General features: G+C 46.2%; 1 protein-coding gene across 3 annotated transcripts in view; it reads left to right on the top strand.

Moving 5' to 3' along the window:
* Positions 1-10,462, top strand: part of RAPH1 (Ras association (RalGDS/AF-6) and pleckstrin homology domains 1) — a 97,852-nt gene extending 87,390 nt beyond the window's left edge. For 2 of the 3 annotated variants that reach the window (XM_065930755.1, XM_065930756.1), the window contains exons 13-14: positions 2,990-3,132; positions 5,749-10,462. In XM_065930755.1, coding sequence (XP_065786827.1) covers positions 2,990-3,132; positions 5,749-7,755 — 2,150 coding nt within the window. In that variant the 3' untranslated portion in view covers positions 7,756-10,462. The other variant, XM_065930757.1, reaches the window with a different exon arrangement.
* The last annotated feature ends 563 nt before the right edge of the window (positions 10,463-11,025 follow it).

The following is an 11,025-nucleotide window of genomic DNA, read 5'->3' on the forward strand; positions in this document are numbered from 1 at the left end:
CTACTACTAACAGGAAGGTGTTTGTATAATGACTGATAGGAGATCCGTTATCTCAGAGTGATTTTTTTAAAACTAGGGCTATGCATAATTTCTAAATTTTAATCAGTAGGCACATATGCGATTTTTAATTTTTAGAGCAGATAATATCACCTAGTTCATAATGTTTTGAAATGGAAAACCAATATATGAAGTGGTAAAGCCAAGAGTTTTGTTGTGAAATTTATTTAAAAATCATATTGCTGAAAGCAAGTGTTGATGCACAATTGGGGATAGAAAGTTGCTTGGAGAAGAGTACTCAGAATCATCATGAAACTGCCCTCTAATCCTCACAGGTTTCCTGACATTTCAGTGGAGTGGAAACAACTGGAATTTGTTCAGTATCAACAGTTAAGGAAGCTGTTTAAGTCAAACTTTCTAAAGTTTTCAGAGGAAATCAGTGATACTAAAAAGGTGCTTATTTTCAGATTCCCATATCCTTTAAACCAGGATGCTATGATCACATCTTAAGATATAGGCTTCTTTCCCTTCAAAAGTTCCATAAATGATATCCGTATCATCTAAAAGCATAATTTTTTTGTTCTAATGGCCTATATTATGAAATAAATATTTATTTGATTTAGAAACTGTATGACTAATCCCATCCCTAAATAAGTAAACAGAAACACACTGTGAATGTATACATACATGGGCTCGTGTCCACACGTACGTTCTTTGGTTCTGCCCACCTAGAGGGCTAGAAGCAGTGACAGCCCAGTAGCAGTGAGAATGCCAAAAGCCTCAACCTCGGCCTCTCAATGCCGTTTTCCAAAACACAGGAGTCAGGGCTCTGGTGAGTGGCTGATTCTAGGGCTGTGGCAGAGAATATATAAGATGAGCCTGGAGCATCGTGTGTTGAAGTGCTCAAAAGAACACAGGGATGGGAGTCTGTAAAAGGGACACAGAACTCAAACTGCGAGAGCTCTCAGTAGCCAAAGCTAGAACAATTTGAGCAACAAGATAACATAGTATAGGGCTATAATCCAGATTATAAAATAAATACCTATCACTCCACGGGGATATAAATAAATAATTGAATTAAATAAATGGAGAAGAAGAGACCAATATCCTGTACAGATTTCTAAGTAATTTATGCAGATATTCTGCCCTCAAGGAGGTAGAGCTTAACCCCCTCGTTGACTGTGGGCTGTGCAAAGTGACTTGCTTCCCAAGAGCACAGAGTGGGGCCACATAACCTTACAGTGAAGGAGCCTGACAGTAATGCCTCAGCCAGCTGATCAGGGTAGTCAGTAATAGTGATGGTTTGTACCTTTGGTACCGTGTGAGGAGATTGGCATTTTCCCTCTCTTGGTCTTCCTCCCCAAATCCCATAACTTCAAAGAAAAAACATCAGACAAATCAAAATGGAGAGGCATGCTGCAGAAACGCTGACCAGTATTTCTTAAAACTGTCACGGTCATCAAAAACAAGGAAAGTCTGAGAAACTGTCATAGACATGACATGACGACTATCTGTAATATGGTAACCTGGATAAGATCCTTGATCAGAAAATGGAATTGTGGAAAAACTAGTGAAATCCAAATAAAGTTTGGAGTTTAGCTAATATTGAGTATTGGTTCCTTAGTCGTGACACATGGACCAGAATATTGTAACATGTTAATGAGATAAACTGGGTGCTAGGTATGTAGGAACTCTGTGCTAGCTTTGCAACTTTTCTGTAAGTCTATAACTATTCTAAAATGTTTATTAAACTGGGAGGAAGAAACTTTTGTGGCAGTAGATTAGGAAAGGCAAAGTAAGAAGACTGTGTCACAAGTAGGGTTATAGAAAATGGAATAAGAGGAAGATTGAGAAAAAAGATGTATATTTTAAAAATTTATGCAGCACTTAATTTGGGTGCTTCCAATGGTATTTTATGAAGTGATATAGTGCCTTTTACCACTCCAGAGTCCTCTGTCTGTATATATTAAGTATTAGGAAGACTTTTAAATGTAAACTGTAAAATCATATACATTCATGTGAAGAGAGCTCAGGAAGCTACATGCTCCAGCCTCTTGTCTTAAAGGCTGCTGCTGTCCTGGATATTAAACTATTAAGATAATAGTTGGTTTTATCCTCTATTGCTTCTATTTCTTACCCTGAAGATACTGTCTTAACTTTATCTAAAGGAGTTTGTGGTTATTATATTTGCATATTTTGATTAACTTGGCAGGACTGACTTAATACTGCAGTCTAATCATATCCTCTCCTCACAGAGAAGTGGGAATAGCTTTAACATTTGATTCTCAGACCAGATACCAGACATTGGACTAGGTGCTCCCGTAGGGTTGCCTCACCTGACTTGGTGTCCAGTGAAATCATTGTTTTTAGTTCCTGAACCGTAGGTGTCAGTCAGGCTCCACTGTGTCCTCTGCCATTCCCAGGGCCCCTGAAATGTCTCCATGCCCTTCAGGCAGCCAGCCTGTGGCCAGCTGCTTCACTGTGGTGCCAACACCCAAAGCCCTAGGAAACACACTTCTCACTTGGCGGTCAGATTCCCAGTATTGTTCATTGCTGGGATAAAAGCAGTAATCATCATGTATGGATCTGAATTCATAAGTGAGAAGTCCCTGAGATGGCCTGGAGCCAGGATTATGTAAAAAGATGGATTCTCAAATATAATGAAGATATGATTTTAAAAAATCACTCTTCTATTCACGGTTCATTGATTTTCTTACTTGCTAGGAGTTCTTACAAGGTAGATTGTCAGGACACCACATGTCACATGGACCTTTTGTTGTAGTTATCAGTTTCTCCTGGTGAGCAGTTTAAAAAGAATCGAGATCTCCTATTTACCCTAGGATGAGAGAGGTTGTCTAGTGGAAAACACGGTCAGGTAACAGTAACTTGCTGCCATTCTGCATCGCGGCTAATCTCAAGTGAAAGCTTTATACAAACGTACATATTTATACTGTCACAGTACTTATTTAATCTGACTTTTGAAATGTTTCAGAGTCTCAGTCCAATCACTCCAGTCAGTCTGACAGTGGACTGTCTGACACCCAGCCGGCAGGACACGTCCGTTCCCAGAGCATGGTGAGCTCCATCTTCTCTGAGGCCTGGAAGCGAGGCACACAGCTGGAAGAGTCCAGCAAGGTAACGCGCTGGGGTCAGGGTAGAGGGGAAGTCTCTCTAGTGTTCCGGGGGGGAGGCAGGTAGCATACTGCTCTTTTATTCCTTCATTAGGAAGGTTTCTTGGCCTTATCTCAGTATTCTTTTCTTTGCTTCTCAGAAATGGATATTTATGAATTGGCTCTGATGAGCTAAGATCTCAAAAAAAAAAAAAACCACCTAGCAGTTTTATCAGTGGCTCAGAATTTTAAGAAATAACAATGTCCTCCTCTCCTCTGTTAATTTGGATGGAGCAACAGCACCCTCTAGTGCCAAAGCCTTGCTGTTGTTCCAGAGAAGCTGCTACGAGTTGATTATTACTTCATTGGTTATTAATTTATTCAAACTCCTTTTCTTTTATGCTTTTTGGCATTTCTTTGCACATTGATAAATTTTCCTCAATTTACAGTTTATGTGGAAGACTAAATTCCAATTAATCCCCTTAAAATACTGGACCCCCAAGCCTTGCATAGACGGTTGTTCATTGTTGACGCTGAAGGACAAGTGTAATCATTGCAAGGCTGCTTAGACACAGAGAGGTCCTTTGGTTCCCCATATCAGGCTGTCTCTGATGTCCAGTGGGCCGTGGTGTCCCAGCTCTGCCACTCTCATCTGTCTTGGCTGTCTTGGCGCAGGTAGACGCCGAAGCCAGGAGCCAGGAGCCAGGAGCTCGCCCAGTCTGGCCATTCTGTTTTCATCCAAAAATCATTCTGATTTTTGTTTTTCTTCTCTGAATCACTTACACAAGTACATTCAGTGAGAGTTAAATGGCTATTTCCCCTCAATTTATTCTTTTATTTCCATATATGATTGATTAACTGGACTTGGGGAGGGTGGAGGAGGCATAGGTAACCCAGTGTGGGGGTGGAACACCTTCTCTTAGGATTAAATATTTGAGAATTGGTGCTAATAACCTGAATTCTCAAGACAAGGACAGTTAACCCCCTTATCAGAGGCTCAGACTGTTAAGGAATTTTTTTCCTTCCCATATTTAATCAATTTGAATGGAACAGGACTATCTGGTGCTGATATTCCATATACATTGTGGAGAAGCTGCGCTTACAAAATTCAGGTGCCTAAAGAAAAGTCCTTTACCTTACCGAACTTAATTTTATGGTGTCATCCACGTGCATTTTAAACTGTGGAACTAGCCAACTGTTAGGAGAAAGGCCAAGGGAAGCAAAGGGTCCAAATGGTCTGTGATCAAGCAGCAGAGTACCTCTTGGCACGCAGTTTCAGAAAGACCATGAACTCTGCCACACAGCACTGACACTGTGCTTGAGTCTTGACCCCCTGTGTGTTTCTTCTCCTTGTTACCACAGTCTCAGGTGCCAAATGAGAAGGCCAGCACAGCTAAGGTCTCCACCCCTGCAGCAGTCAAGACAGGGTCAAGTTAAGGTCAGGGGCTGTTCTTTGGAAGCACATTAACCTGGGTGACTCCTGTAACCAGATCTTGCAAACTAATGCTTTTATTTTGATGTGCAGTTATTAAAGGAACATGTGAATGACCTGATGGACACTAGAACTCAGCACTGTCATGAGCCTTCTAGTCTACTAACCTAAGCATTCCCAGTGCTCATTAGATGTCATTCAGATTGAAAACAGATGGTTTATCTTGGATCCTCACAGTTTGTTCAAAGAGCCCAAAAGATAGACCTAGAGTGGCTAAGCCAAGAGTCCTTCCTCTGCTTTCAGAAGCAGTGAACCGCATCCATGCATGAGTAGCTCTGTAAGATAATGACTGGCTGTGGTCCTTTGGGCCCTGCCCAGAGGGGCTCAGATGGGCTGCTCAGTAGTTGTTGGCAAACTCTAGCTCCTGTGTCTTGATACATTTCCTTTAGCCTTCCAAAGTTCCCTCTCCTTTTCTTCTGGCTTTTTCTGTATGGTATTTTTATGCTCTTTAGCTGTAATGTTTATGAAGCATTTCTTTATGTATTTTCCAGTAAAACACATGTAAAGAACACCCCCCTTTACCTGCATTGCTGGACTTCTGTGCATGTTGGATGCAAGTGTCTCACGGACACGCGTGTGTGTGCCAAGCTCACTCATTGCTGTGTGACTGTGCACGCCTGCTGAGCATTCTCACACTCATACCGCTCGCTAGCATCAAAAAGCCATCCTCATTCTTCCGGAGGCCCTCCACCAGCTCTCCTAAACCCAGTTATGGCATCTGCTTGATGTGGATGCAGTCCGCGACCGAAAGGTGAACTCCAGTCATCACATCTCCCTCTGCCACAGTCCAGGGGGCGGTTCGTGCTCCGAGGCCCTGGCGCTCGCCCTGGGGCAGGGTGTGTGAAAACCAGAGGTCAAAAAGCATCATCCAGACAGACTTGCTGCAGGAAATTATCCCCAGGTAGTTAAGCAGTCTAGGCATTAGAGAAGATTGTTAGGTAAACAGATTTTCTCCCTGCCCTTGTTACCCAGGGAGTTGGACTTTAGCCTTCCTGCCATTGTCCATCTTTACCATCACCAGCAGCTGCATCCTTTCATGCATGTCTCTTGATTCCTTGCTTTTTAGTTTAACAGTCAAATCTTAACCTCTGTAACTGTTTTGTTTGTTGTGTTTTCTCTCTCCCAACCTCCCTTTTATACTCCTTTTAGGCCAGAATGGAGTCTGTGAATCGGCCCTACACCTCACTCATGCCCCCTTTATCCCCACAGCCCAAGCTAGTCACCCCCTACACGGCCTCACAGCCTTCACCACCCCTCCCGCCCCCGCCCCCTCCGCCCCCGCCTCCCCCGCCCCCTCCGCCTCCGCCTCCCCCTCCCCTGCCCAGCCAGTCCGCCCCGTCTGCGGGCTCCGCAGCCACGATGTTTGTTAAGTACAGCACGATCACCAGGCTGCAGAACGCGTCTCAGCATTCGGGAGCCCTCTTTAAGCCTCCCCCTGCATCAGGGATGCAGCCCTCCACCTCACTGTCAGTGAAGCCTCAGATCCTGGTACCCCCCAATGGAGTGGTGCCTCCCCCGCCGCCCCCGCCCCCACCCCCCACCCCCGGCTCGGCTATGGCCCAACTGAAGCCCGCCCCCTGCACCCCATCCCTGCCCCAGTTCAGCCCCCCACCTCCTCCACTGAAGATCCATCACATCCAACACGGCACGCAGACAGCTCCTCCAGCGCCCCCACCTCCTCCTCCCGTCCCTGCCCCCCTGCCTCCCCAGGCCCCCCCCAAGCCCCTTGTGACCTTGCCCCCCCCAACCAGCATCAAGACGGTGGCCCCCGCAGTGACACAATCATTGCCATCCACACCTACTCCGCCAGTCCCCCCAGTAAAAAAGCAGCCGGTTCTTCCTGTGTCTCACGTTCCACCCTCTCCCCCTGTTCCTCCGGGTCCGGTGCCCCCGCCCACGGTACCCAAGCAGCAGAGCTTCAGTGTAAAACCACCCCCCTCCCCGCTGTCCCCGGCGCCCTCCGTGGTGAAGCAGATAGCCAGCCAGTTCCCCCCACCTCCAGCCCCACCTCCCGCCGAGGGGCCGCCCTTAAAGACTGCCTCGGTCAGCCTCGCCCCACAGTCCCCCCCTGCCGTGAAAGCGAAGCCCAAGTGGCAGCCCAGCTCTGTCCCTGTCCCTTCTCCGGACTTCCCCCCGCCTCCGCCGGAGAGCAGCCTGGTGTTCCCTCCGCCTCCACCGCCAACCGCCCCGGCCCCGCCGCCGCCGCCGCCGCCGCCGCCAGCCACACCCACAGCGGCTCCTGCCCCCGACAAAAGCAGCTCTCCGGGCAAAAAGACCAGTAAAACCTGCAGTCCTGGGGGAAAGAAACCGCCCCCGACCCCGCAGCGCAACTCCAGCATTAAGTCCAGCAGCTGTGCGGAGCACCCTGAGCCCAAGAAACCCTCAGTAGACAGTCTGATCAGCAAGTTCGCATCCCCAGCCGAACCCTCGGGGTCTCCCGGCAAGGAGACCCCACCACCTCCAGCAGCGCCCCCCAAGCCAGGAAAACTCCATCTTTCCGGAGTTAACCTTCCCGGGGTGCTCCAGCAAGGATGCGTGTCCGCGAAGGCGGCTGCGCTGAGCGGGCGCGGCAAGGACTCGGCGGTGGAGTTCCCTTCTCCTCCGTCCGATTCCGACTTCCCACCGCCTCCGCCAGAAACCGAGCTTCCTCTGCCCCCCATCGACATCCCAGCAGTGTTCTCAGGAAGCACCTCTCCAAAAGTGGCCGTTGTTAACCCGCAGCCGCAGCCCTGGGCCAAAACGTCGGTGAAGAAGGCCCCTCCGCCCACGCGACCCAAACGGAACGATAGCACCCGCCTCACTCAAGCCGAGATCTCGGAGCAGCCAGCCACGGCCGCAGTCGTGCCGCAAGTGCCCACCTCGCCCAAGTCCAGCCTTAGTGTCCAGCCTGGCTTCCTGGCTGACCTCAACAGGACACTGCAGCGCAAGTCCATCACCCGGCATGGCTCGCTCTCCTCCTCCCGCGTGTCTAGAGCGGAGCCCACGGCCACCATGGATGACATGGCATTGCCCCCGCCACCCCCCGAACTGCTTTCTGAGCAGCAGAAAGCCGCTTACGGAGGCAGTCACATATCAGGCTATGCAACGTTGCGGAGAGGACCGCCTCCCGCTCCCCCCAAGAGAGACCAGAACACCAAGCTCTCTAGAGATTGGTAGCTACCGTAGGATTTTATTTTCATGCAACCTGTAATCAGTTCTACAATCAGCTCACCTGATCATCTATGAATTCAGGTGTTCAGAGCCTCCTGGTATGTCGTCGTTATTCAGGTAGTGTTCAGCTCTGTGTGTGTGTATACATGTGCGGGTACACACATAGCTATACATATATAGATAGGTAGCGTGTGTATGTATATATATGTATACATATATCTATATGTATATATATAGCTGAAAGTGATTCTATTTATTCTTTTTCTCTCCTAATCTGAAAATGAGTTTTGTGTATTTTGGGTGGCAGCGGCATGGAAGGGGATATATGTCTTGTCCCTTATGATTTCTGTTATCTATCATTTGGACTGGACCAAAAACCTCAGACTTACTTAGAAGGTATTTTATAAGTGTCCATGTGCGGCCTTTCTGTGCATGTTGTGTATTATATATTAAGGACAGATGTACAATGTGCTATTTCTCAGTTTGAGGAGACGACCAGAATGTTTGGTGTGTCTATGGGCTTTTGTGTTTTTTCCCCCAGTTGGGTGAAGTTAGAACTGCTTGACACTTCTTTTCTCTACATAAAGGGGCACTTTAATTAGGAATCAGTTTCATAGAACGGGTCATAGTGCAGTGTGGGGAAATTTTCAGACACTATCAGTGTGTGGTTGTGCATAGAAAACAGTAAATATGTGGTGTGACTAAACCATTCTAGTTGCAGTACTGCTGCCATGACCCCAACGGAATCTAGACTGCTCTGTCACAGGTAAGCTCTTTGCCTATAACAGTGCTGTTATGCTGTAGTTCTTTCTGTACTGTTGGGATCCTTTCCACGAGCTTGTGAAGCTCCATCAAGTTTGGTTTCATGATCCTTGCTTTGCTTTATTGTAAGAGACTATCCAACATGATACCCTCGGAATGCTCTGTCCCGGCGTGTCTTTGGGTCACCAGTTACCTCCTTATAGTGTGTGCTGTGAGTGGGTGTTGATATTAGGTATCCATAGACAACTGCTATATCAGATACTCACATCCTTTGTCCATTATGTTGCATCACTACGAAAAACAAAATCACCTTCTGAAATGAGTCTTTTTTGTGTGTTGCTGTCTGAAGGGATGGATTAGAAAAGAGAACAAGACTGGCCCCTGTGCAGCTGTCATTAATTAGGTTTTTTGTAGCTAGTAATGTGACATACAAAGAATTCATTTACGTATGGGACTATCATGGGGGGGGGGGGGGGAATGAGTGTTTCGACGATTTCACCCATAGTGACCGGAGCACAATAGGTCCTTGCTTGTTGTAGCCCTGTCGTAGAGACTTATCCAGTTACCAGGTGTTCTGATGGAGTCTGTAGTCCAAGGACAGCAGGTGACACTACGTACTGTGCATATGCAGTTTGGTGCAACATGGAACCATTGCTCTAATGACACTGTAATTCCATATGCTCACACTGTACTGCTAGATGTTTTATTTCCCCTCTGAATTTTCCTTGGTATTTGAGAAATGTGTACTGACTTAGCAATTTGTGATGATAAATTGACCGTTAGGCCAACCTTAGAACTGCTCTTAAATGGGAGAATAAAAAGTACCTCCCCAGCAGTGATAAGTCAGCACACCTTGTAATGAACATCTTTGCCTGTTGTGAATAGGGATCAGCAATGCAACTGCAGAAGTGTTCGACCCTATCCGTAAGGAAAAAGTGATGTCCATAAAGTGGGACAGAGATGGTAAATAATTCAAGAGTTAGCAAGATTGTGCTGTGTACACAGGATTTCTCACTCTGCAACAAAGTACTGCATGGGAGAAAGTGGAAACCTCCCTCCCCCCCATTGTAACATCTCCAGGATGTGATAGTATACTCCTGTTTATAGAGCAATAAGAATATATACCAGTGTGCATTTGTTATAGCCCTGCTTCTTTAAAAGATACTTTTTTAGATCTGTTTCAGTTCACAAAGTTTTACGTGCTTGATATTCTCATGGTTATGAAGTGACCTTTGCCACATCTATATTGTTCAGTTAAGCATGCACTGCAATGAGTACATTTGAGTAACGCTGCCAAGCGCCACTGCGACTCACGAGTGAAGTGATTCCCCAGTCTTCTGCCTGCAGCTTTATCTTCTAAGGATCCCCCTTATTTGTGAGATAGAGGACTTTGAAGACTCTGAATCCAATGGTATAAACGTTCATCACTAGGGTTTTTTATTGTGGTGGTGGTCTCTTATATGAGGATGGACCGCTCTCCCTGAGGGAAGAAATCATGTTTCCTCAGTCTTCCTTCACTCCTGATTGGAGCCGTAAGATCCAACCTTTTTTTTTCAGCGGGGGATTTTCTGGGCCTTCTTGCTTGTGTCAGTCCTGACGGTAGCCATCCTGAACCGATGCTTCTTCTAGTGTATCATTTTCCTGAGAGAGCAGACATCCTTTAGAACACCAGGAGAACACAGCCAGAGGAGAGGAGCTGTCAGTGGCTTGGTGACTATCTGACAACAGGCTGTAGCCCTTTACATTTCTCCAAAGACAAGGCTATTAATCAACTTTTTTCCCTCTTTATGTGAAACAACTGAATCAAAAAAACAAAAATGATATTTTAGATATACTTCTCATGTTTTACTCCCTAGGGTTTTTTTTTTTTTTAATTGGGATTTTTGGTGGGATGTGATTTGGAGACTGCTATTGTTTTGGCTCTCTTCTTCCCCGGTGTGTTCAGGAAAAACACTGCCAGATGACACAGTACTGTGCCTTCTTCCACGGCCTTCTGCTCAGCTCCTCTAACCCAGCAAAGCTTCGCCAGGGCAAGGGAGACAATCTTGTCAGCTGGCTTGGCTGTACTGAAAAATCAACAGTATCCTGCTGTTGAGGACAGTGCAGACAGGTGCCTGTTAAGAGCTAGTGACTTGCTAATTAGTGACATCCTTAACTTGTACCACAAAATTTCAAAATTGGATCCAACCTATGCTTAAAGTTTTGGCAACAACTCTGAAGCAGCAAAGCCTATTCTGTTAAAACATTAAGTTCATGGTTATGTTAAGATTATTCTATATTGAAGCTTGACTTTTATTACCCAAATACTTTTTTTTTCCCCTTAGCTGCTCTAGAATTCTGCTCTTGGAAAAAGTAACTACTCTTAAGATTTATAGGTACCCACTTCACTGTAAATTGGGTGTTTTTTTATTTCTGGGGCTTTTTAAGATAAGATTGCTGACTCTTCAGAAGTTACAGGAAACAGTTTTCATCAGAACATCTCAGAGGAACGTCCCACAGACTGTCCCACAGTCC

The sequence above is a fragment of the Muntiacus reevesi genome, chromosome 3 (assembly GCF_963930625.1).
Source record: "Muntiacus reevesi chromosome 3, mMunRee1.1, whole genome shotgun sequence".
In the NCBI taxonomy this organism is placed as follows: Eukaryota; Metazoa; Chordata; class Mammalia; order Artiodactyla; family Cervidae; genus Muntiacus; species Muntiacus reevesi.